General features: G+C 42.8%; 1 protein-coding gene across 1 annotated transcript in view; it reads left to right on the forward strand.

Annotated features, from left to right (window-relative positions):
- SND1 (staphylococcal nuclease and tudor domain containing 1) overlaps positions 1–26,541 on the forward strand; it is a 447,851-nt gene that overhangs the window by 280,090 nt on the left and 141,220 nt on the right. Inside the window, exon 15 of the mRNA XM_036426056.2 lies at positions 12,348–12,489. Coding sequence (XP_036281949.1) covers positions 12,348–12,489 — 142 coding nt within the window. The remainder of the gene's footprint in view (positions 1–12,347; positions 12,490–26,541) is intronic.

Genomic DNA, 26,541 nt, shown 5'->3' on the forward strand with positions numbered 1-26,541 from the left:
TTAAGGCATAGGTGCCAAGGGATAGCATATAGTTTTTTAATGTCATCATTCTATACCTCTGTTAAATACAATGATTAGGTTTTCAGTTTGATGCATTTGGTGTTCTTTAAAACTCTGACCACCTCTGTCTTAATTAATATTAAATTTCTATTATAATAGTTGCCATTTTTCTTCCCAACTTAAAAACTAGAACTTTCTCTTCCAAATTTTATAATTATCTATTTTTATTAACTCTTTAAAAATGTAGGGCTTTAAAAAGGCCAATTAGACATAATAAAACTTTTATTTAAGATTTATTGGACCTAAATTGATATGACTGCAGGCAAGAAATGAATGTTCACAGTATTTTTAGGGGATGTTGAAATTATTTTAGTCATCTAACCTATTATAAAAATTATTTTGATTTTTTATGGCACACGTTTGTTTTCTTTATCCTTTTCTAAAGTTGTGTTCTTGCCTCAGGTGGGGCAGAGCTTAGCATGGCATCAATTGCCTTGCTCCTGAGCTCTTGATTTACCCATGAAATGAAACCTATGCTTCATCAGATCGTCCTTTAAATTCTTTACTCTGCACAATTATCTCCCAAGCCATTTTCTGCTGTTGTAATAAATTCTTACCTCTTGCCTGTAGAGACTTTGAAAGTGATAAAACTTGACCTAAAACTTTTAAAGAAAAAAGTAATATTTGAGACCTTTAGTTATTTTTAAATCATGGCCTTATAATTGATACTCAGAGCAGTAGATTCTTCTTTATGTGCTTTGTTCCATGTTCTTTCTGTCGCCTACCTTGTATGAGCTATTTTTTTACACCAGTCTTGTGTCCTTTTTCTAGTAACGTTTATTGTTGTAGAGTCCTGATCTGCTTAATGTCAGGGATACCTTCTGAGAAACGTGTCATTAGATGATTTTCTCATTGTTTGAATATTATGCAGTGCACTTTCACAGACCCAGACAGTCTAGCCTACTGCACACCTGCCTAGGCTACATGGGGTAGCCTATTGCTCCTAAGCTATCAGCCTGCATAGCATGTGACCGTACTGAATATTGTAGGCAATTGTAACAGTGGTATTTCTATATCCAAACAAACATTAAAATGTAAAAATACAATATAAAAGATTAAAAATGGTACACCTGTATAGGGCACTTACCATGAATGGAGCTTGCAGGTTTGGAAGTTGCTCTGGATGAGTCAGTGAATGTTGAGTGAATGTGAAGCCTTGAGCATTCCTGTACATTCCTGTAGACATTATAAACATTGCACACTTAGACTACACTAAACTTATAAAACATAAGATTAAATCAAGCACAAGAGAAAATGAAGCAATCAACAGACAGTAAGCACAAGATATGTGAGGCTACTGTTGGCATAACACAGCATACTGTTTTACAGCAAATAAGTAGAGCACACTCAAATAATGATAAAAATGTACTATAGTAAATACATAAACCGTAACATAGTCATTTATTATCATTAACAAGTATTATGTACTGTACCTAATTGTAAGTGCTGTACTCTGTACACCTGAGGGTATGGTAGGTTTGTTTACACCAGCATCATCACAAACACATGAGGAATACCTTCAAACATTAAGACAGCTACAGTGTCACTAGGCAGTGGGGATTTCAGCTCCCACATCATTATGCAACATCCACTGTATTGCTGTAAAGATTCATTATTTGATTCTTAGAGAAGTAACAACAGGGTTGTTAAATGGTCTCTCTATCACAGCGTTTTTCAACCGCTGTTCCGCCGCGAGATGTTGCCTGGTGTGCCGTAGGTGCAGACAAGACAAGAATTTTATAATTTTTCACTATTTTGTTTACTTAATATTTCATAATAAAGTAATTATAAAATACTTTCTTTGTGTTTATTTGATTCCTATTCAAGAGAATTACTTTATATATAGTCAATATAGGCACAGAGTTAAATTTTTTAACATTTTCTAATGGTGGTGTGCCTCGTGATTTTTTTCATGATACAAGTGTGCCTTTGCCCAAAAAAGGTTGAAAAACACTGCTCTATCATCATTGATGGTTTTTAGACTTACCAGTTTAAAACAGGAATGTCACCTTTATTTTCTTATCAACTTAATGATTTATTTGCTATAAATATTGTATAATGTCTATAATTTGGTTACATTACACATTTTTAGAGAAATGTATAACATGAAAGTACCTTTTTCACTTACAAATTGGTATTGCTGAAACACTACCTCTAATGTCTATATTTTACATTTAGTTACCTGACCTCAAAAAGTTAAAGCATTTTCTTTATATATGTGTATGTATGTATATATGTTTGTATGTATATATGTATATATGTATATATATGTGCATTTTTATTTTTTTCCAGAAAGGGAGGGTGGGAGGGAGGGAGGGAGGGAGAGAGAGAGAGAGAGGGAGAGAGAGAGAGAGAGAGAGAGAGAGAGAGAGAGAGAGAAACATCAGTGATGAGAGAGAATCATTGACCAGCTGCCTCCTGCAGGTCCCTACTGGGGATCAAGCCTGAAACCCGGGTATGTGCTTTTGACCGGGAACCGAACCTGGGCCTGAGACCCTTCAAATCTCAATCTGTAGGCTGGCACTCTAGCCACTGAGCCAAACCAGCCAGCATTTTCTCCATGAAATAGGAATTTTTTTTTAATATGTATTTTATTGATTTTTTACAGAGAGGAAGGGAGAGGGAGAGAGAGTTAGAAATGTCGATGAGAGAGAAACATCGACCAGCTGCCTCCTGCACACCCCCTACCAGGGATGTGCCCGCAACCAATGTACATGCCCTTGACTGGAATCGAACCTGGGACCTTTCAGTCCGCAGACCGACGCTCTACCACTGAGCCAAACCGGTTTCGGTAAAATAGGAAGATTTTTTTGTTTTGTTTTGTTTTAAAGGAAAAGGGTAAACTAAGTGGAGCATGGACTTAAGAACTAATCCAAGATAGGATGTGCAGGGAATTTCCAGGGTCCCGGTGAAAGGAAGGTCCAGGACATCTGTTGTGAGCAGGCCTCACAGGCCACATGAAGAAGTCAGCAGGACAGGAGCTCTGCAGGGAAGGCTGTAATTTACAAAGTCATAATTTATAAACACTGAAGATCGATTTTATAACAATTATAATCTGCTTGGAAGTTAGAGTATGGAGAAATGGGGAAAAGACTGCTTGGGGTGAAGTTAGGGGTGGGAAGAAGGGCAGTTTGTGGAAACTTTTCTGGATCTCATGAATTATGAGCCATAACCTTCAGATAGTTCTGTGGATAGGCAGACTTTAGGAAGAAGCTTTGCACCATGTTGCAAATTTTAGAGAAAGGGGATTGAATATAGAAAGTGAGCGAGTTTGTATAATTGATAATTTCTTGTAACTAGGTACATACTTCTACCCTTTTTATATTAGGCACATATATTTCATCTCTATGCTTTCTAAGCTAGTTAAAAAGTCTTATAGAATAAGCCTAAGCATTGTGTTTCCTGTTGATGATAAAAATACAGATTTTACCACTAAAATGCAATGACTTTATTTCTAAAAGTCAGATTGAATGGTTCCCACAACAAATTTCAGCTGGTTAAATTTGGTAAACATAAAGTCACGTAACCCTATATAATAAAAGCCTAATATGCAAATCAACTGAATGGCAGAATGACCAGTCGCTATGACACAGACTAACCACCATGGGGCAGATAATCAACACAGGAACTGCTCACAGGCCAGTCAAGGCAGGTGCCAGTGGTGTCCCTCCCCATCACCCTGCTGGTCGCTCTGCAGAGGGAGGTGACTGGTGGTGATGTGTGTGTGTGTGGAGGGGGGAAGGGGGGTGTCACGAGCCAGCAAGCCGATGACACCATGTTTGCCAAGGCAGGTACTATTGGGGACTCCCCAATCACCCCACTAGTTGACCCACAGAGAGAAGCGACTGGTGGTGGAGGGCAGGACCGGTGAGCAGGGTGGCACTTATTTTCTTGGAGCTCCTTATAAATTAGTTGACTTATAAATGAAAGTTTTCTTAAGGTAAAAATTAAAACATTGCATAGTCTACTTATCCAGGACAATTTTAACTTATTTTGAAAATGTGGACATAATTTATATGCAATTTTAATTTATTTTGAAAATGTCATAATTTATATATACAGTAAAATATATAATTTTTAGTATATAATTTTATGAGTTTTGATAAACATGGATATTTTGAGAGCAGGGAGATATGGAAATGTCATGGCAGTAAAGATAATAGAACTGTTGTATCATCCTCCAGAATTCTTCTGTCCCCTTTGGAATCAACCACTGATCTGTTTTCTGTCCTTACAATTTGCAAAAATGTTATATAAATGGAGTCATGCATTTGAGACTCGTTCTTGTTGCCTATATTCTTTTCATTGAGGAATGTTTCATTGTGTGAGAGTACCACAGTTTGTTCATTCCCTGATAAGGGACATTTAGGATATTTCCAGGTTGGGGTGAGTGTAGATAAATTCAGGCCATATTTTAGGGGTGCCGAATCTGCTTCTGTAACACGATTTGACTTTCTTTTAGTGAGACTGTCGTGATTGTCAGAGTGCTGCTCTTCATGTTTACATGATAAACACAGGGTTGTCTCTTCCCTAACATTTGCCAACTTCTGGTTTCTTTTCTCAGTATTGTATCCATGAACAGGAAATAGATGGTGAGCAGTCCCAACCAAATGAAAATATTCAGATGCCTATTCTTTGCAGGACTCCTGAGGGCAAGCATATTCTTCAAATGTTGGAAGATTTAGGGTTTTTCAAGTCTGATTACAAAGAAACTTTCTCCCTCCACATTTGGGATATGAAGCTACGCTCACACTGACAGGTTTTGCAGCTTCCTTCCCATTTGGGAAGCAGACCATGCCAGCTCCTTCTGCCCTTCAGTCTGTCCTTACTTTTCTTGCAAGTTTGGAAATTGTATACCGTACAGGAATATGGGTATTTGGGAAGCCCAGCGTGGAGATTAGAATTGAATCTAAGGATCCTGAAGCAAACACACTCTCTTTTTAGGGTGCATTCCGAAACTTAGCTGGGCCATCCTCCCTTAATAATTGGTAAAGGAGCAGAGTTGGGAAAGAAAAGGGAAAGTTGTGTACTGTGTTGAGGACACCTCAGGTTAGATTGCCAGCCTCCCACGCTCAGGCTTTCTTCCAGCTCCGCGCTCCTACAACTGTCCTCTGATCCATGCTCCCAGGAGCGGAGCCCGGAGCCTGGAACACGGCTCTCCTCCACTCAGACCTGAGCCAGAGCGAGCTGCCCGGCCAACTGAGGACACAGTGTGAGAACTGGGAACTGCAGACAGCACTCGATGGAAGGTTATTGATGGCCCAGCTTCTGCATTTCTGCTCCGTCGTCTTATAATTTTATTTGTTTTCCAGTCGGTGTTTTTCTCTAGGGTTCTCTCCTGTGTTCACTCACTCCTGTTAAACTTGCATCTCACTGAATTTTGTGTCCTCCTAGTCTCCTCACACACTTTACCATGAAGCATTGGTAGCCAGCCAGACAAGATTGGTATCAAATGTCTTAGTGCTTTGTGGTATTGTTGAAGCTGGGGAAGATTCCCAAATGTGCCGCCCCCCCCCTCCTCCCAATTCCCACCCCCACCCCCGCCAGGCCTCCATTTACACCAAGAGATTACCTTGGTGTACAGCTGGCTCCTTACAGAGATGCATTAGCTCATTCTGTAAATTAAAATGTCATTTGGGCTATGGAGCCTGGGCTGTGGAAGGAGGAAGAGTATGGAGTGGTGTATGACGTTTTTGCCTTCTGGGTAGGAGACATACTAATGATTTGTCTTCCTACAGAAGTAGTTCTGGTTAGGAGAGCCCTGCAAAGGTAGATAGCTATGGCAATGAGTTATCACCATGCACCCTAAAATGAGAGTGTGTTTGCTTCAGTCTCCTTAGCTTCAGTTCTGATCTCCACTCTGGGTTTCCTGTACACCTGTACTCCTGTACACACAGATTTTGCTGCTTCGCTGTTAAGATTGGTTGGTGCCAAACAGCATGGTGCTCCGAGTCCGTCAGCCCCAGGCCAGTCAACCCTGTGAAGACAGGATGGTGTGCCCTCGCCGGGGAGACCCTTCCTGGCTTGCTAGAGTGGCCAGCATAGGACGTGGCTGTACCGCCACGAAGCTTCATCAAGTCTGATGATCTTTGCAGTTCAGTTTCTCAAGTGCTGGTGGAGTGCCCCCATGGTACCGTAATAAGCTCTTGCATGTGTTTGTTTTTAGTTCTTTTTCCTATGATGTTCATCAAAGAGTGATTGTGATGATGCGAAGTAATTAGTGAGCTTCATTATTAACAGTTCCCATATGAGATTTGCATGTGATAATCCTGAGTGGTTAATTGTTAACTAATAGGTTTACTTTGAGTGCCATTTCCCTGTGCTGTTTTGTGTGAGCTGTGATGTTTCCCTTACCAGTGTTAACTGTGTTAATGCCTACTATAATGGGTATTTTCCGTGGAAAAAATCATAGAACTCACTTTGCTAACATCGAGTACAAACTGACAACCTGAAACTCGATACCAGGATTCACAGAACTTAGATTTATGTCAGTTCTGTTCTAGGATACAGATGTCCTGGTTGTCTACATACTGTTCTCGGGACCTTTGTCCTATACCTGAGTATAAGGATCCCGCTTCCCTGCTCTCCCCCGACGCGCACCCCAAACTTTTCCCTCTCCCAGACTTGATAGTCTGCAGTACTGTTATTGTAAACATGTATCTGCTTACAGAACAAGATACTTAGTTAGGATACGTTGCAATTTAACTACTGAAGGGGATTTCTTTCAGTTCTTAACACGAACCCACATTTGGAAGAGGTTTGGGCTCACAGGCCAGAAGTGAGGGGAGAGTAGGAGTGTATAATTAAAGTGCCTTTATAACCTTTCTCTCTCTCTCTAAGGACCATCCTGCCCATGTTCGGGGTCATTCAGAACCTCGCTCCTATAAGTTTGAGGTATAGATATTAACATCCTTTGAAATGAAGTCACCCCAGGCACATTTGTTGCATCATTACTTTCTCAATTTCAAGGTGCATTGAGGAGGCAGAAACATTCCTTAAAGAGATGCCATCCACAATAGCAGGTTAAATGTAGCTAACGTATCCTTAAATTAGCCTTTCCAAGAGTACAGGAACACACTTATGTATGGTTTGTTTTGGAGTACAGGTAATGTGAAAACTAGCAGTGCAATCAAACAGACTTATCTGCTCAGAAACAGTTGCTTCTTGATTAGCTACACCATTGGAGGGGAATATTGGTAGAGAAAGCATTAAACTGTGGCTAATTTATCTCCTCAAATTCTCAAAGTCTGAGCCAATGTACCAGGTAACTAATAGTATGTCAGGTAGATTGTCAGACCTGTAAATAAACTACACCATGGGAAACCTAGAGCTGAAAGTCCCTGCAACTAGACATGGAATGCTGGAGTTCTTAACCCAGAACCTAGAAGGGTTCGGGAATCTGGAGAAGGCGCTATGTATAAATGATTAAAGAGTCCAGAGACGAAACATAATTTTGGAAGTCCTTATGGGCAGCCAGAGAAGACTTAGCTAAAGGAACTAAGTTCTCCTAGCTTTTTATTAACACAAATTGTCCTAAGACAAGGTAGATATATTGTACATCAAAGGCCATTGTTTGGTATACAGAACCCGTTGTCAGATTGGAGGAATTGCCTTCTGCTGTTCAGGTGTTTGGCCAGCAGGAGGCAATAACATGTAGATTGAAATGCCCTCAGCTGTCTGGCAGCAAGCAATCATTTATGCATCCTTTTCAGGTTTGGAGACATGCCCTCCACCATTACAGATGATTCGGCCCTGCTAACATGCTGGAATTGGCTCCTGGCAATGGAAGCAGAAATGTTGGTGTTCAGTAGTCTTCCTTTGAAATCAGCATTCTGTTGTAACCCTCAGTGTTGCCTCTTAAAATCTGAGGCCTTTAACTTTATTTTTTTTAATGTTATATAATTATCTAGCACTAACTGGTTTGGCTCAGTGGATAGAGCATCAGCCTGCGGACTCAAGGGTCCCAGGTTCGATTCCGGTCAAGGGCATGTACCTTGGTTGCAGGCACATCCCCAGTGGGGACTGTGCAGGAGGCAGCTGATGTTTCTCATCGATGTTTCCAACTCTCTGTCCCTCTCCCTTCCTTTCTGTAAGAAATAAATAAAAATATATATTAAAAATAAATAAATATTATATAATTATCTAACCACTATGCTCTACACCTCAAACTAATACAAAATAATATTGAATGTAAACTCTAATTAGGAAGAAAAAGACCATCCAAAAATAAAGTTCCCAAATTAAAGTATCTACCCAGTCTCTGTCAGGAAAAAAAACACATGGCAGTAGGAGGCAATAGCATGTAGATTAAGATGCCCTGAGCTGTCTGGCAGCAAACAATAAATTTAATGCGTCCTTTTCATGTTTGGGGAAACGTCTTTAGCCATTCCAACAGGCAATAACATATGTGACTCAGCCCTTGTTGAGTCCCCAAGTTCCATCAACCTTTCGATGAAACTCTTGCAATTATGACATGCTGGAACTGGCTTCCGGCAATGCCAATCAAAGGAAGTGCTTGAAGAGGCAGTATTGTCTGCTTGTAACTGAGATTTGAAAGAGCTGCCAAAGATGCCCTTTGCTGTCTTTCCATGTGTTGTTTCTGGAATAGGACTGTTGTAGGTGGAGACTTAGGAGGAGTCAGGAGCATGCCGTTTTTCTTTTCAGTTATTATTACATGGCTAAGAGTAGGTACCTTTGCTTCTCTTTGACCTCAGGACCAGTCTAGTACAACTTCCTTTTTAGTATTAACGTTAAAGACATACCTCTATGTGTGTGCACATCTTTTTTTTTCTTTCTGATAAATACATCTAAAAGATAGTGATGAGCAAAAGTCTCTTTTAAAAAATAATAGATTATTGCAGTCTTAATGGAAAGGGCCTTCTCTTCAAAGACATTAAGTTGCCCCATTATTTGCAATAATCAGTTTGATAATTGTTGTTGACTTACTGGCTCAGCTCATGAATAATGTCCCGGATTTAGACAAGTATGGCAAAAGGGTTTTAATGAGCTAGTGCTTTCTTACCCATGGAACATTTGTCTTGCTTGACTGTTCTGGACTTCAGCCAACTGCCAGAAAGGCCTTTCCCCACTGTATATGTAGAGTGGAATATGTGTTGCTTAAGTGTTCATTGAGAGGAGTTTCCAACCCACTAAAGTTCCTTGTGCCATTACCTTTTTCCAATGTGCCATTAGAGACACAGAGAACGGATGACTGTCTCTCCTTTTCTCAGAGAATCTGTTTGAAGAGAATGGTGAATCTCATTACTATAAATACTGTTTTCACCCCAGCCTACCTCCCTGCTTCCGAAGCAGAGCCCCTTTGGCTGCTGTGAACACTCTCAAATATTTGATGGCCTCTTAAATTTTCATTATTTAATGTGCATTAATTTAGATACAATAGCTCTGTTACTAGGAGCAGAGTTAGCAAGGAAGATCTTGGCCCGCTTATGTCGCAGGCATCAGAAAAGCGTGCAGAGTTTGCTGCCCTCAAAGGGAGTATGCAGTTCTGCTGGCTGGGCTACAAACCACAGAAATTCTGAGATCCAGGAACCCCATCACATGTGATGTGATATTTTGAAACTTGCTTATTCAGTCATCTATTGAAATAGCTTGAGAGAGACTGAAAGGATTGGAAGGCTCTACATCTTCTGTAGCTTAGAGCCCTGAGGTTCGAATGCCCATAATTTGGTACTCTTGAGGGTAGAATGCATGCACTAATTTCATGTGGATGTGTGAGAAGAGTTTAGAAAGTGCAGTGTGGTTTCATGGTTTTGTTTTTTCTCCTAGAGGCCCAGTGCATGAATTTTGCACAAGTAGAGTCCCTAGGCCTGGCTGGCAATCAGAGCTGCTGGCCGGGGCCTGCCTCCCTTCCCTGGCTGCCGACTGGGACCTTCCTTCATTCCCTGGTGGTCAGTGGACATTATAGCGAGCTATCAAACTCCCATTCTCCTGGTTGAACTCCTGAGGGGACACTTTGCACGTTAGCCATATATATATGGCTGTATATATATATATATATATATATATATATATATATATATATATATACACACACACACACACACACACACACACACACACACACACACACACTAGAGGCCCAGTGCATGAAATTTGTGCACTGCTTGGGGGTTCCCTCAGCCAAGCCTGACCCCTCTCACAGACCGGGAGCCCTCAGGAGATGTCCTACTGACAGGAGCGAGCCTAAGCCGCTGTCTGGCCTTCCTCTGCGGGAGTTGACTGAGCTGATCAGGGGAAGGCGCCAGCCCCATCACCCCGCTGCTTCTGCCACTGTCACAGTCACCAAGGTGTTTTCATCAACACGGATTTCAGTCCCTTCACTATGAAAAAATGACAACTTTCAAGATGTGTCTTTCATAGGATATGACATTTCTTTTCTTTCTTTTTTTATCCTCATCTGAAAATGTGTTTCTGTTGATTTTTAGAGAGTTTGGAAGAGAGAGGGAAAGATAGAGAGAAACATCAATGTGAGACGGACACTTCGATTGGTTGCCTCCTGCATGAGCCCTGGCCTGGGCCCTGGTCAGGGAGGAGTCTAAAACCTAGGTACATTCCCCTGATCAGAATCGAACCCAGACCCTGCCATCAGCAGGCCAAGGCCCTATTTACTGAACCAAACTGGCTAGGGTAGGATTTGATATTTCTTAGCCCTTCCAGCAGCAGACCTTACTTTTTCCTCCAGGAGTGTGGTGGAAAAACCCTAGATCACCTTCTTGGATTCTTATTACTCAAGTTACCAAGAACGCTGTGAGAGGCAGCTTACAGGGAGCTTAGCCAGTGAGCCTTCAGAAAAGGTGTTTCCTCTGCAGCTCATGCACAGAGGACCCCTGCATTGTGTCCACAGGGCTTCTGTCCACTGGGCTGGAGACATGCCCCAAGCCACACTGCGGGGGGCCAAGGGCATGCTCCCAGCCCAGTGATCCCGCTTCCTATCAGCTGGCCTTCTGTCTGCTGGGCCAGGGGCATGTCCCAAGGCAGGTGGCGGTGGCTCTGAGCAGCCCACGGCCCAGCAACCACTGGGCTTCGGTCTGCTGGGCCGGGGGCATACCCTAAGCTGTGTAGCAGAGGCTCTGAGCATGCCCGAGCCCAGCAGCCTGGCTCTGTCAGCTGGGTTTCTGTCCACTGAGCCTGGGCCATGTTCCAAGCTGCGCTGCAGTATTCCCCCAGGCCCAGCACCCCAGCATTCTGTCTGTAGCCTTCTTCTGTGGCCTGGGAGTGGGACAATATGGATGCCACCATCTTCTAGCATATTACCCTTTTATTAAATAGGACTAGAAGCCCGTTGCATGATATTCATGCAAGAATAGGCCTTCCTTCCCCTGGCTTCATGCCCAGAACCAGGCAAATCCTCGCTTGTGTCTGAAGCACTGCTCCTGTAGCTATCTTCGCCACACCTCTCCCCCTCATAGCAGGTGTCCTGCCCCTCCCAGCCACTCTGTGTCTGCATATGCAAATTAATCCGCCATCTTTGTTGGGTTAATTTGCATACTTGCTCTGATTGGCTATGGGCATAGTGGAGGTACAGTCAATTGACATGTTTGTCTATTATTAGGTAAGATAGATAATTATTTGTACTGTAATTATTCTGTGGGATTGGTCCCCAAGGAGCACATCCTACTATTACAGATTTCCAAGACTGGGAAGAAAGCAGGGTGCCCAGGTCCTGACTCGTCCCTGAAAAGCTCCAAGAGCAGGGCTTGCTGTACTGGTGCCCAAATGAGGCTGCATTATTCTCTCCTGTAAGTGAGCCCCAAGTCTACATAACCTACTGAAGGTGGAAGAGAACTGCTTTGGGTTTCCTGGGAAAGGGCTTAGGGGCTAGCTATATCACATAGCCTGAGGATCACTTTGTTTCTTAATGAAAAGTAAAGGTTAAATTAAACGACATAGAAGTTTAGTTTTGTTGTTATCTCAATTTCATGTAGAAGAAATAGGAGCTATTTCCTGTTCCAGCGAAGGAGTGAAATTATCATTAAAGCACCTTCCTCACTTGTATTGTATCTCCACTGATTGCTTAGTAACTGAACAGAGGGAGGCAGAGAGTCAATGAAGAGTGTTCTGAAAACTTTTGGTTAATTCTATCTCTTCTATGGGAGTCACATGGATATCTGTCTAGTCTATGTCATGTGTTTAGGAATGTTTAATTTCACAGGTTTATTGGCCTAGCATCCCATGGTTCGCGAGACTGTGTCCTAAACCAGAGTAAAAGGAACATTAACCTGACTCCCATTACACGTCTAAGGATTCTATCTTCCTTTCTCCACTAGGATACCCAAAAAGCAAAGCAGTTCCTGCCCTTTCTCCAGCGGGCAGGTCGTTCCGAAGCTGTGGTGGAATATGTCTTCAGCGGTTCTCGTCTCAAGCTCTATTTGCCAAAGGAAACTTGCCTTATCACCTTCTTGCTCGCAGGTATGTTTTACTAGTGTGTGCTATGTGTTGCTGTGGAAATTGTTCCTGGAGCTCAGAAGTCATTTCCGGAGGTCACATGCCTTCTCTCCCCGTGTCTTACATAGCCCTGAGCCCTCGAAGTTTCTAGATTTGGTCCTTCTGTCACTGGGCCCTCTCCTGTTCCTCATTTCCACCATCACCGGGATGCAGGAGTAGAGTGGTTTAAACGATAGCACATATCCTCAGACAATCTGAGTGAAGGGATTCCAGGCATAGAAAACTTGTAATGATGGAGTTCTCACAGTTGGTATTTCCTATTTGGAATAGATCCTGCCCCCCACAGTGCTACTCCTGGGCAGGCCTCAGAGGAGCTGAACGCCCGCCTTGTAGCTCCCCAGGCAGTGCCGATTGTCTCTCTCTCATTCTTTTCAAATGCCATTAGGATCTAAGTGCTTGATGAAACCTCACATGACGTACCTTCACAGGCTCCTGCACTGAGATTGGCGTACTATGGCAAGCCTCTCTTTGCTGACGGAATATACATCTTTCTTATCCTGTTCTTTCTAGTAGCTTAATATTTCACAAGCCAGCAAGACTGTCTATAAATTGTGCTCTTTGAGCGATTTATATTTATACATTCATGGAGCAAATCTATTCATTTCTTCCCTCTTGGTAAGTAACAGCCATTTGTTCAGTGAGGACTTTTAAGAAACTGTAGATTTTGAAAAAAAGTGTCATTTTATACCCTGTTCCCCACCCCATACTCACAAAAACACTCACTCACAAAGGACTTTCTCCTGTGTTACCCCAATGCGCACTGTGTTTCTGAGGCTATCCTGCTGCCTCAGCGCTGCTTCTCTCGTATTCTTTTTTCTTTTTTGTTTAAATATATTTTATTGATTTTTTACAGAGAGGAAGAGAGAGGGGTAGAGAGTTAGAAACATCAATGAGAGAGAATCATTGATCAGCTGCCTCCCGCACCACCCCTACTGGGGATGTGCCCGCCACCAAGTACATGCCCTTGACCGGAATCGAACCCGGGACCCCTCAGTCCGCAGGCCGACGCTCTATCCACTGAGCCAAACCGGTTCCGGCTCTCGTATTGTTGAATAGAATTGACCTTGGGGGACATTGTCCCTGCCATGCTGCCTCAGCCTCCTCTTCTAGAAGGGCTGATAGTTTCTTTTCTGTCAGGGTCTCCCTTGGCCCCAGCCAAATGGATTGTTGTGTGAGATAAAGCCCTCCCTGAACACAGGGCCGTCACTTCTGGTTGAGGCTCTTGCACACTCTAGCTAATGACCTCTCCACAGCTCTGCAGGCTTCCTGAGGGGCTAATTGAGGCCTGACACAAAGCTTAGAGGCAGCCATGGATGAGAAAGGCCGCAACAAATCCACACCTCGTTTTTGCGAATGTGTGTTGTAGTTAATGGAGGGGTAGTGCAGCAGTGCGTGAGTCCTTCATGCAGCCATTGTGCCCTTAAGACGTCTATAGTGAAGTTCTTAGCAGTAACTTCTTGCTGTTACAGCATTTGAGGTATATATTTATCTCATCCTTTGCTCTCCACCTGCACAACAAAAGCTTCTTTTTGGTATTGTAGAGCTTCATCCAGAGGTGTGAAAGAAAAACAGTATTATTCTTTTTTCTGGGAAACTTGGCCACAGATCTGTAGGGGAAAGAAAACATTGTAGTTCTGGCTTCCAAACTCGAAGCCACCTGAATGGAGCTGGCTTTTAGCTTGGATTTATCTTGGTGGGGGTATTCTTCAGAAGCCTTCTGGTTGTACCTTACTTAGACACCGCAATCTGATCACTCAGCCCGGCATCAGCTGGTTCCTCCGTGGACTTGGCATTATTCTAAGCTTAGCAATTCAAAAGGCATTGCCTGAGTTCCCTTACATTCTGAAAGACAGATTATACAAGCAAATGAATGATAAAAATGTAAGCTTTTACATCTGTCTCCTGCACTTATGCTATGCATCTTCTGGTTTCTTTAGAAACATGGCAAGGATACAGGACATTGAAGTCGTTAGAGAAAGCAGATCTCCATTTGAATCATGGCTCTACTCTACTCTATAGGAAGATTACTTATCCAGTTCAAGCCTCAGTTTATATATCAATTAACTGGAAAGAGTATCATGTCTCAGGATTTTTGTGAAAGTTTCATGAGATGAGTGAAGGGTGTAGAATAAGCCTACAATAAAGTAGATCATCAGTGCATATATTTCCTTCCTTGTGAGTTCTTACCTAGAGCTCTTCTTAACCCTTATATGTAATGGCCATTGGTAGAGCAATAGTTATCTACTGATGGAAATAACTTAAGAAAAGGCACTATTCTAGTCTCCTCCTGACTGACGAGTTCAGTGAACGGAAGGCAATTGGCTTTTCCTTTGAGACTTTGTACCAAGGAATTCTGCATCATCCTCATAAGACTAGGTTCTAAGTCTCAGGAAGCTCTATAGGGTAGACATGCATCTAAACAAACTGCACTAGGAGAGATAATAGAGTCATTTACCATGCACAGAAATAGCACAAAGACGGAAAGGATTGGTTATTAAGCCGGGCATTAGAGAATGCCTCCTTGAGATCTACTATCTGAGCTGTGTTTAGAAGGACAAATAGAAGTTTGCAGTGTTGGGGGAGGGTAGAGGTGGAGGTGAAGAGGAAGGCCCGAGGTAGAGATTACAGTATGTACAAAGCTGTAGAGGTTTTGGATACCCTGATGAATCCAGGCAACCATGAACCCTTCGGTATCAGTGGAGTATAAACAATGAGTAGTGGGTTAAAATTGGAAATATAGGCAGGAGCTAGTCTTTTTTTAAAAATTGTTGTTGGAGCTAGTTTTCTTGGGTTAAGAAAATTCATTTTGGTGGATATATTGGGCTAAATGAGGTTGGGAGAGCAGTTATGAGGCAAGAGGGATAAAGGCCTGAAATCTGGCAGTGGAAAAGAAAAGAGATTGGAAAAGTATTGAGGAGAAAGACTTGATAATTTGGGAAATAACTAGATTTTTTGTTTTGTTTTGTTTTTTTATTCAGGGATAGGAGATGATGTTAAAATGTAGGAGAGAAAATATGCCCTGACCGGTTTGGCTCAGTGATAGAGCATCCGCCTTACTGATGAAGGGTCCCAGGTTCGATTCCAGTCAAGGGCATGTACCTTGGTTGTGGGCGCATCCCCAGTAGGAGGTGTGCAGGAGGCAGCTGATTGATGTTTCTAACTCTATCCCTCTTCCCTCCTTTCTGTAAAAAAATCAATTATATATATATATATATATATATATATATATATATATATGAGAGAAAAAGCATTATTTGAGTAGGCAGAATGTGATGTCTAAAAGCAACATGAAAGTAAGAATAGGTTTTAGGTTTTAGAAAGAGATTGGTGGTTAGACTTTAGACATGTAATATTTGAGGTCAGCAGAGGGGCCTAAGCAAATTATTCACGTGGAGGAGCCATACGGCAATAGGTAAAACAGTTGCAGTGCCTAGAGGACTGGTGTGGGAAGAATAGACTCCCTAGAAAGTTCTGACCTGTGAGGAATATGCTAAGCATTCAAGAAAGAACATGTGGTCAGAGGATTGAAGGAGAACCCCAAGAGAGTAGTTTTTGGAAATGGGGGAAGTTGGAATTCCAAGGAGTGTGAGATTTTGCCTAAAAGATCAGATAGGTAAAAACTATGAAGTTATTTTCTCATTTATCACTCAAGTTGACTTATCACTTCACTCTTTGGTGACCTTTGTCAGTGCAGTTGCCATCAGAGTTGATTCAGTCAAAGGCAGATCACAGGCAGTTGGGGAATAAATGTGGGAAATAAGGATCAGAATTAAAAATAGACTGCTTTTCACAAAAATCTGACAGAATGGAAAAGGAATACAGAAAAGTGAAAGCTAAGAGTCAAGGTGACAGTCTAAGGATGTCAGCATTTGAGTACTTTCGTAATTGTAGTTCTTATTCAAGATTGGAACAGAATGTGGCATGTATAGTTGGAAATGCTATTCATTATACCTTTTGTTTTCATAATATCAATTACAGAAAGTAAAACTCAACAAAATTTTTTTTGGCAAATGAGAATACTAAAAAGATGGAGTGAGCAAATATAGGCAACATGAGAACTACCGGTCTGATTTCTGAGGAGAAGGAACTAAGAAAGAATGCAGAGAAGTGACTAATAGAGTAGTGACCTGGCAGAGATGGAATGAATGAAATGGATGGAGGACATGGGTGGAGGAAGTATCCTTAGAGAGAGAAGGGCCCCTGGTTCTCTGAGACCACCTACAACTCTGAGAGTGAGTGGACACACAGCCCAGTATTCATGCTGTGGAGTTGTCCACCTAGCTACACCGTGATTCTCGGGGCACAGCTTTGAGCTCTCTGTGGGGTCTGTCTCTCTGCACCATGTAAGAATGTTGGTCTGCTGGAAATGATGTCTTTGCAGCCAGGACAAAGTTTGGGTTGTGATTCTCAAGGGGGAAGTCAAGATAATCTTTCGGCAGCCCATGTGGGCTGCTCTCATTAATCCCAGCCTTTCAGAGAGTCCTATGGACTTTTAAGACAAGGTGGACACTTTCCATTTTAATGTGGCCTTTTTTAGGCAGACGGCTCCACAGCTTGATAGGGAGTGGCATTTAGCCCAAGCCAGCTGGCCTCTCTGTCACGGTTCCTGCACCCCTGTCCGTGGGATGATTGCTTGGTCAGATGGGATAGCAGGTGGGGCTGGGCAGCGCCAGCTGTAGCTAACAGGTTAGTGCCTCCTGAAGGCTCTTGCCCTTCAGTCCTTTGAGCACCTGGCTTAGGTTTGGTCGGTGAGCAGGTGACCTTACACCAGCAGAACTGAGACCGTTCAAGGTCCCTTCGCCTGCTGCTTTAGCCGCCTCCTGTGCATACTTACCGCATTCCCGCATTCTCGGGGGCAGACAGTCGTCCTAAGTTAAAAGGAAATCAAAAACAGAGGCAGCCTGCATTTGTTTAAAGGTACTCTTTTTCCTCACCTAGCATTTAGGGAGCTCCACATATTCCCTTTTAGTAGAACAAAAGCAGTTTACCAGTCATCTCTAGTTTACTTTCATTTGTCACGTGTGTCCATTTTACTTAGCTTTTTGTCCAAAGGGATTCTGGGGCACATATTGGCAAATCGTTTGGCTTTTGGTTCCGATTTTTATTTAATAGCACCAGCAGGAATGGAGTGTGTCCTACTGCTATGACCTTTAATCTGTTACATGTCCTTATTTGAATTGCTTTCTTAGCTCTGAGGTATGTACTTTCTTAGCTCTGAGGTGTGTGGGTCATGTGGAGGGCACAGTTCAGGAAAGTTGTCCTCTTGGCTGAGCATAGCAGGTGTTAAGTTAGTGCCTGTAAACCAAATGCCTGAAATGGAAGAGAGGAATAGAGGTTTCGATGTAAAGTAGTCTAAGGAGTCTTATATCAGATTTGGAGTCTTCTGCTAACTTACTGAGTGGGCCCACCTCGTTTGCATTTTCATGTTACAAAGGTGAGACAGTGGTGGGTATGAGGAATTATGGACAGAGGCAGGTTTGGGGTGGGGAGAGTGGAGGTCAGTCACCTTGCTTGGAACTCATGCTACCAACTACCCGGAGGGCAGCAGCTGCCTGGCAGGGGGATCCCATGTGCATCACAGCAGGTGACTTATCGTTAACCAGTTACCTCGTTCTGTGAAACAAGACTAGAAAATGAGACTTCCCTCTGCCTGCCCTTTTGCATTTTCCAATACGTTTTTCTCTTTTTTTTTAATTACAGCTCCCCTCTGGGGCTACATTATGACAAGGGAAGCAGTGAGAAATGGTACTAGATGTCTGGGCTTTGATAAGTATTGGTGGTGAATATGTGAATGGTGAACTAAAAGTTTGACTGTGTGTCCTTCCACCTGAATGCCTTTAAATAAAGTGCTTCATTCGCTTCTTCCTCTTTAACGTCTCATCCTATAGGCGTATCAACTTCTTCTTGCAGTAAACTAAAAACTTCTAATGGGAGAGGACAGGGATGGTGAACAGAAATATTCTCCTCATCTCCTGGCCCCAGGATGGTGGATCCCCATTGATTACAAGTGCCTAAACAAATTAAACAATTAAAGCCAATGTATGTTTAAGTGAGAAATCCCATTTTGCTATCACAGAGGTGCTAATGAATCAGGCTGTTATTGTGGTTGTGTTTGCTGGGCTTCTATTCTTAATTAAGCAATTATAGGGTCTGCTGATACTTATGAATTTCTTTCAGATGTTTTAATTGAATTGCAACTTAATGGATATGTGTAAAATGAGGTATTCATTCTCTTGGGACTTCCCAGTTTGAAACTATCTCCAACACCTACTTGCTTTCAGTTGGGCCCCATAAACTGGAAATGGGCAGCTTGTCAGACTTTTCAGAGGCTGCTCTAGTTCTTTGCTATTAACGATATCATTATATGAATTATATAAATTATGTTCTTGTCAGGAGATCCTGGAGCATCATTTGTAAGCATTAGCACAATAAACAGGTTTGGGAAGCCTATTTTTAATAAGGCCAAGATTTTTGCAACCCTGCTTTAAGAAAGGTAGTCTTTGATAGATGATGGATAATATGTAAATTAATGAGATTATTTCTTCTTTCTTGAATAACTTTTAGTCTAGTGACAACAAATATATGGAAAACTTGAACAAGGGGGAAAAGGAGTTGTAAAAAGGATATGCAACACTAGGAGAGTGCAGAGAAAAGAACAATTAATTGGGGAATGGAAAGACTTTCTAGAGGAGATGGCATTTGAGGATCCAACAAGGTCTGCAACCATTTTCTTTGGCAGGCTGAGCGTGATTAGTCCAGGCAAAAACAACATAGCCTATAGTAGTTGAGGAAGAGTTGCCTAAAAGAAATGGGGTTCTCATCAATCATTATTCTCTCTGCTTTTGTATGGGACTGTCAATCTCCTCAGCTCTCCTGCTATTGAGTGTCACGTGCTCTGCCCTCAGTTACCAGTGTGTAGGCACACCATACCATCACCCACTGGTCACGTGAACGAAAGTCAAGCCTATGACTAGAGCCTGATTATTTCCCATCTTTAAATCATGAATCATCCCCAGAATGAGCCTCATCATGCTTGTGGGTCATTCAATTGCATGGATATTAAATATTTATTTCCACTAGGCACTCTGCTAGGAATTTAGAAATGTGTAAGATATCTTTCTGGCTTTCAAGCAAAGTAGTTGTTTTTATTGAAGCAAAGAATATATAAGCATGAAGAAGAAAGTACATTTTTGAGACAGGTAAGAGTAGGGGAAACATGCCTTAAATACCAGGCAAATGGAAAATCAGATTTTTATAAAACAATAGCAGTAAATATTATGATACTGTCACAAAGGCTAAAGCCCTAGTCCATAACCCAGAAGTACAGGATCCAGAGAGGGCTGGAGCCAAGAGTGGGCTTCGCCTGGGGAGAGCAGGCCTGGAATATGATGTTGAGGACCACCCTTGTAGAAAGGACAGACCTCAGCATACTACAGAAGGTTCAGAGGAGAGTGACCAGGATAGTAAGGACATAAACGCCAGTAGGCCTAGCAGCAGGAATCAAAGGAGACTTCCAGGACACAATGGAGTGTTTTAGGGTAAAAGGGGCAGAGATTCGTTTTGTTCAGGAGCCATTTCTAATATTTTCCAGATTGAGATAGAGGTAAGAAATAGAGACATCAATGAAAATAATATCTGTTCGCTATGATTTAATGGCAGTCACAGACCTTGGAACTAGGTCACTTAAATTCTGCTCTCCTGTTTCTTGGTTCATTTCCATCAGACCAGTCTGCATATTTGGGGTGATGCTGGGACCTAGCGGTGAGGGAGACAGAAAGGCCCATATGGCAGTTTCGTGCCTGCCTGTCTAGATACTAAGGGAGAAATAGTCCTAGTGGCACCACCTTCCATGGAGAAAGTCTGAGGATGGTGCAGCCTTGTAATTGGGATGTTGAGCACTCACCATCTCAGTTGGGTTTTTTGAGTCAAGAAAAGAAATATGATTTAGCCCCAGCTTTTGTATTACATTGATTGTCTCTGGATGGATCAAAGTTAAGTGAAAAGAATCCTCACCTCCTAAGTCCTTTGACTTCTGCCTTTTACCATTGCTTTTTACTCTTGCCTTGGAGTTTAATATAGATGAGACAAGGGAAAACTGTCCTGACAGGAGCAGGCCTATTCTGTGTAGAGCTAACAAGAGCCAGGGGAGTGTAGTTTGAAGGGTGAGACATCTGGGCTTTTCCCTGAGGGCCCCTCTTCCTTTCCTTATCCTCCCTTACTACTTTAAGGTTCTTTCTGAGTCTCTTGAAGGTTATCTAGGATGCCTTCCTCCTGGTGGGCATGGGGAGAGGAATGGGCATCTTACAGCAGTTTGATGGCTCCTCTATGCTGGAGTGATTCCAATACCAGCTCCTGTCACTGTTTGTGCCCAGATACTTCAGTTCTCATCCTGTTTTTGTGGTTTTCCCAGTAATATACCTGTCATTGTCGATATTTCAGTGCCATCTTGTCAACCTGTTGGCATTTCCCAGCAACCATTTAGTAGCAGTGATGACACGCAGCAGCATCCGGGATTGGACTACTCCCCACTACCTCTGCCCTGTGGGGGTGTCTATTTGACCAAATTAATGGGAGAAGATGGCAGGACCAGGAGAGGGAGTGTAAACAGCGTGGTAATATGAAAATAAAGGAAATGCTTTGAAATCGTGTAATGGGCAGCCCTGGTGTGAGCAGTGCACACTGCTTGTAAGACTAATCTTGGTTACTATGGGAACCACCTCTTACATCCCGCTTTCAAACAGAGATATAACTGAATTTTTTTTAAAAAAATAATAGTCCCTGCCCCACTGGGGTGGTTCAGTAGTTAAGCGACCCAGGAACCCAGAGGTTAAGGTTTGATTCCTGCTGAGGGCACGTGCCCGGGAGCTGGGCTTGCTCCCCAGTAAGGGGTGTGCAGGAGGCAACTGATCAGTGATTCTCTGGCATCATTGATGTTTTCTCTTCTACTCCCTCCCCCTCTCTATTTAAAAAGAAAAAGTTCATCATTGAAAAAATATCTTTGCAGCAAACCCCAGGTGTTTGCCCACCTTAGATTCCTTTCAGAAAGTTTTCCTGAGGCTTCCCCAAACTAATGGGCTGTATTAGCCAGTCTCTTCTTGGCTTTTTATATAAATTTTGGATGAATGGCACTAACATGGGAATTAGAACACATTAGGTATCCAGAGGGGCAGCCAGACCAAGCACAGCGTCCTGTTGCCCCTGAGGGGCACTGCAGTTTTTCACTCAGGGAAATGGTCAGGATTCCTGGCGCAGAATGTGCTTCCTCATGCCAGCCCCACGCATGAGGGGCACTGAGGAAGCCCGAGGAGTTGCTCTCCATCTCAGTGCTGGGTTATTGGTCCCAGATGCTGATGTAGGGCTGCCAGCTACAGACCTTGTAGGAGCAAGAACAGTTCACAGTTCCTTTCATATTTGGAAGGCTTCTGGGGCACAACCACATTCTCAGCCCTGCTTTTTCATGATTAGAACTTATTCCACTTAAAACAGATCTTGTGAGGATGGTTTTTTTAAACCACCCTTTGCCTGTGATAAAATAAATGCGATCTACACCTCTCTTCAGTGGCCTTTGATTTCTGGACATATGCTCCCTGCAAGGTTTGGCTTATAGGGTTCTAAGTTTGGAGAAACTTCCTGTGTAAGCTTTCTGAATTCCCTGTAGCTTTTACTTACTATACTTATGCTTTATGCCTATACCATAGCAGTCCTGAACAAACCAGAGTAACTCCCATGCTGACCTTCACTCTATGTAGGAAGCTACTTAAATAAACTAGTTAGTCTGTGATGGGTAGAGAAGTTCCCATTTCCCTGCCCTGGTGTGCCTGATTTTTCTGCTCTTGTACATCTGCTAGAGATTTTTCCAGGGTTAATTTGAGTGTTTTTATTTTTAAATTGGAACATGGTGTCTGTCTCTTCTCTGTGTTTTGGATGCTGCTCCTGTGCTAGGCATGCGGTTATTAACTCCACTGATATACCAGTTCGCTCATTAGCATTTGCATTTTAAATTACCAGCTAGAACAGACGACATTTATGCTATATTTGTACCATTGCCTTTTTCATGAATGATGTTGTATGTGCAGGGAATACAGAAATAGCTCCTCTTATGCCCTGTTGTATTTTAGTCTTTATTTCTTTTTTACTCTTGATTCTCATTGTTTGATAGGGATTTTTTAAAAATTTTTTTCCAAGTTTAGACCTATTTATGAGTGCTACTGATTGGGACGTGCTAATGACAGAACAGACCTTCATATCAAAATAGGCATATTACTTAGAGTGGCCATCTTCCCCAGTCACGTGGAACTCCTGGTAGGCAGTCTGCTTTGATGAGAGAGGAGGGAATCTTCTCCTCCAGTTTGTTTGATGGGAGACATGGTAACAGATACTTGTTTTTGCATGTACTTGTCCTCACATCTTTGTTATTATTAATTTTTAATGTATTTTTATTGATTTCATACAAGAAGGGAGAGGGAAAGATAGAAACATCAGTGATGAAAGAGAATCATTGATCGACCGCCTCCTGCCCGCCCCTTACTGGGGATTGAGCCCACACCTTGCCATGTAACCTTGACCAGAATCAAACCCAGGACCCTTCAGTCCACAGGCTGATGCTCTGTCCACTGAGCCAAACCAGCTAGGGCTCACATCTTTAATTTTTTACAGTTGATTAGTCAGTGGTTATTAATACCTGCTATCTCCTGGTGCTGTGTCTATGGCAGGGGAGAAATAGTGTATGCCTTTAGGGAGTTTATTTTTTACAAGAAACATTTAGTTTACACTATAGTACAGCACATACATAAAGATAACACTGTAAAACCAGGTTAGAGGTGGGATTCTTAAGTGTGAATTGTCAGTGAATTCACTTAGGGGAACTATTCCTCTTAGTGAATGGTAACTTCAGCACCTGGATCACAAGAACCAAGTCAGATGTCCTGGACCCGGGAATGGAGCCCTCCGAGGCGTAGGTGTGCCCAGCACTGCTTTAAGCTAACCTTCAGCTGGTTTCTGCAACAGACTCAGGCAGAAAGCAGAGCTCCGACAGATGGGTCTGTGTTCATGCCAGTGTGCTCTCTCTTTGTGACCTCCAGTTTTGGTTCTCTGAAGCCTGTTGCAGAGGCCCTTACTCATGGTGAATTCTGACTTTTAAAGCATTTGAAAAGTCCAGGGTGTCACACTGGAAATAGTAGATGTGCATTCTGGGTAAGCAAACAAATATTCTGCAATTGATATAAACTATTTTTATTTCCCCCCTTCTCAGTGAGGTTTCTCCCTTGCAGTCCTCATTCTGCAGGTTAGCTGTTGGAATAACCAAGACAGGAAAAGTTGAATTTGAACCTCATGATCCAAGACAATATGTTAGTTTAGGACCTGATACCATTAAGGTTTGTCATTGCCACACATCCCATTTCATACAATAATAAAAGAAATGATATGGTAATGGCATTCTAAACCTACTCTCATGTTGACTCATTTCATGCCTTACAGAAGCACTGGCCTTCTGAGATTGGCCTCACAGGAAACCCTGCCATATCCCACTCTCCGTGTCCCATTAGTGAATAGGTCTTAACCATTGGAATGAGAACTGGAGGGTTAGTAACCTGTCCTTCAGTATTCTGTCCCTTGAACAGTTCAAATCCTACTTCACATTTGATACAGCTCTGAATATTTCCTTCAATTCTGATAGACTTGTAATAATTTCTTGCCTTGAAATCTGTGGATTCAGTTTTTTAAGAAACCCACACCAAGTACTACGAACTTTGGAATCAGATCTCCAAATGGGGTCTAGAGTCCTGTGAGAGACCCATAGTCCTGGGAGGAATCCTTCCATTTAAGCATCTAAGTTCAGGGATAGCTCCACCTCACCTCGTTACATTAGCTTGTTTTCCATAAGCAAAAGCACTCATGGAGTTCCTCTGAAAAGTTTATGGGCAAGAACTGCTACCTGCTGTGTGGTCCTTCCTTCTGTGGAGATGGTCTGCGCTTGGCACACTCTGTGTGTTTGCCGTGTCCTTTAATGGCTTCCGTGAACACCATGCTGCAAAAGCAGGCCTTTGAGCCTGAGTCTTTGTTTCTTTCTAGTCTCCAGCTTCTTTTGATCTCTGTACCTGTTACCAGGCAAAATTGTTCTCCAGAAACTAAGTTGTGGATGACAAGTCAAGCATAGATACTACCATGGAGGAGATGATTGGGCCCCGGAGACTGCAGAGTGGTGAGGCAGAGCTGGACCTACAGTTGGCTGGCCTCACCTGTGTGTCAGATGAAGGTGCATGTGGGTTGTGTGGTGGGGCAGGATCTAGATGGCACTCTGAGTGCTCTTTCAGGAGCATCTGTAAGCACCTAACCGCGCTAATGGAAGCAGATGAGATAGACAGCTCACTAAATTGAGTGTGAGGAATCCCACAGACTGTCTTTCATTTTGTCATTGCATTTGTTAGCCAGGTGAAGGGCTGATTATTGCAGTCCTTCCTCTTCCTGCTGGGCTGCTCCAGAGGAAGAGAGATGGGTTGACTGCATTCCCCAGCTGCCAGGCCTTCTCGCCCCTTGCGGTTCTCTGCTTCTTCCTCTGCTGTGCCGTTGGCCTCCGACAGAAACCTTGAATTAAGTGGGTTAGGAATAAACTGCTTGAATGAGTTTGTGCAGATAGCTTCTCTCACCAGCTATCTGAAGTGCTTTTTGAAATACACGGGAGCCCTTTGTAAGCTGCTTTATAAGCTGTGAAGTCCATTGTTGCTGCTCGCTGCAGCCAGCGTGTCTCTAACCTAAGTAATGTCGACTTGGCTCCGGGCCAGGGCTTGGGATTGGAAACTTGAGTAAGCAGCGGAGCCGTCCACCAGAGTTACTAGCAGCTGTTGCAGGTTGGAGGATTTGCAGAAATTGAGATCGCTGTTCCCAGATATTGGCACTTGCCTAGTGATGAATGACCAAGTCTGTGCGAGGGGACTCTGTATGCTTTCCTTCGGCCTTTTCTTCTCAGCACTCTATTGTGGCACCGGCTCAATGGCCCCATTGTGGAGGAGGGTGACTAAATGGAGGGGTGAGTGGCCTGCCTCTATCGCCATTCCCTCCCTCAATTGGCTTAAATGGAGACCTTAATAATAGCTCTTTGATCCCTTGAACTGGTTGTTAGGGCAGGAATTTCATGGCACATAGCACAGATGCCCAGGGCTAAGAATCCAGCCGCCAGAGGGTAGAGAATGGATTCACCTAAAAGAGAGTGACATGAACCCTAGTGTCCTTTTGCCTTAACCCACTCATCTGCACCAGATTAGCTGGGAGGTAAAAGCAAAGACTAGAAAACTAGGTCTATTCTGATAAAGTCATTCATTTCTGATATGATTGTCCAAGTGAAATTTTTAGAGAGTGATACCTCTTTGTATAATTTCTTCTTATCAAATATAGTCATGCATATTTATATATGCATATGCTGAAACCACGGTTACAATGCATCTTCTTAGAGATTAAACTTCAAAAGAACTGGCATGAACAACTTCTGTTAAGAGATTTCCACTCTCCCACCTCTAACCTCCTCCACCATCACTCTCTTATGCCACCTTTTTATTTTCCTTATAGCACTTGCCACTATCTGAAATGATCTAGTTTATTTTTGCTTATTCTTTGCATTGACTGGATGTAAGATGCTTGAAGGCAACCTTGTCTTTCTTAAAACTGCCGAATCCTGGAATAGTGCCTGACCCAGAGTCAGCATACACTAGCTAGTTCTTGGATGAATGAATGAGCACTGCTCTGGGCTAACAATTAGCTTATTTTAAAAATTCACAAAACAAAATAACAAAACTGTTCCCATGGAGAAAGTGCTAGGGCCACAGCAGCCCTAAAATGGCTAACGGCACCAAACTGGATTAATGCTTACCATGAGCCCTATCTGGTTTGGCTCAACGGATAGAGCGGCAGCCTGGTGACTGAAAGGTCCCTGGTTTGATTCTGGTCAAGGGCACATGCCCAGGTTGCAGGCTCGATCCCCATAGGGGGCGTGCAGGAGGCAGCCAATCAATGTTTCTTTCT

Source organism: Pipistrellus kuhlii, unplaced genomic scaffold (assembly GCF_014108245.1).
Source record: "Pipistrellus kuhlii isolate mPipKuh1 unplaced genomic scaffold, mPipKuh1.p scaffold_m20_p_10, whole genome shotgun sequence".
Lineage (NCBI taxonomy): Eukaryota > Metazoa > Chordata > Mammalia > Chiroptera > Vespertilionidae > Pipistrellus > Pipistrellus kuhlii.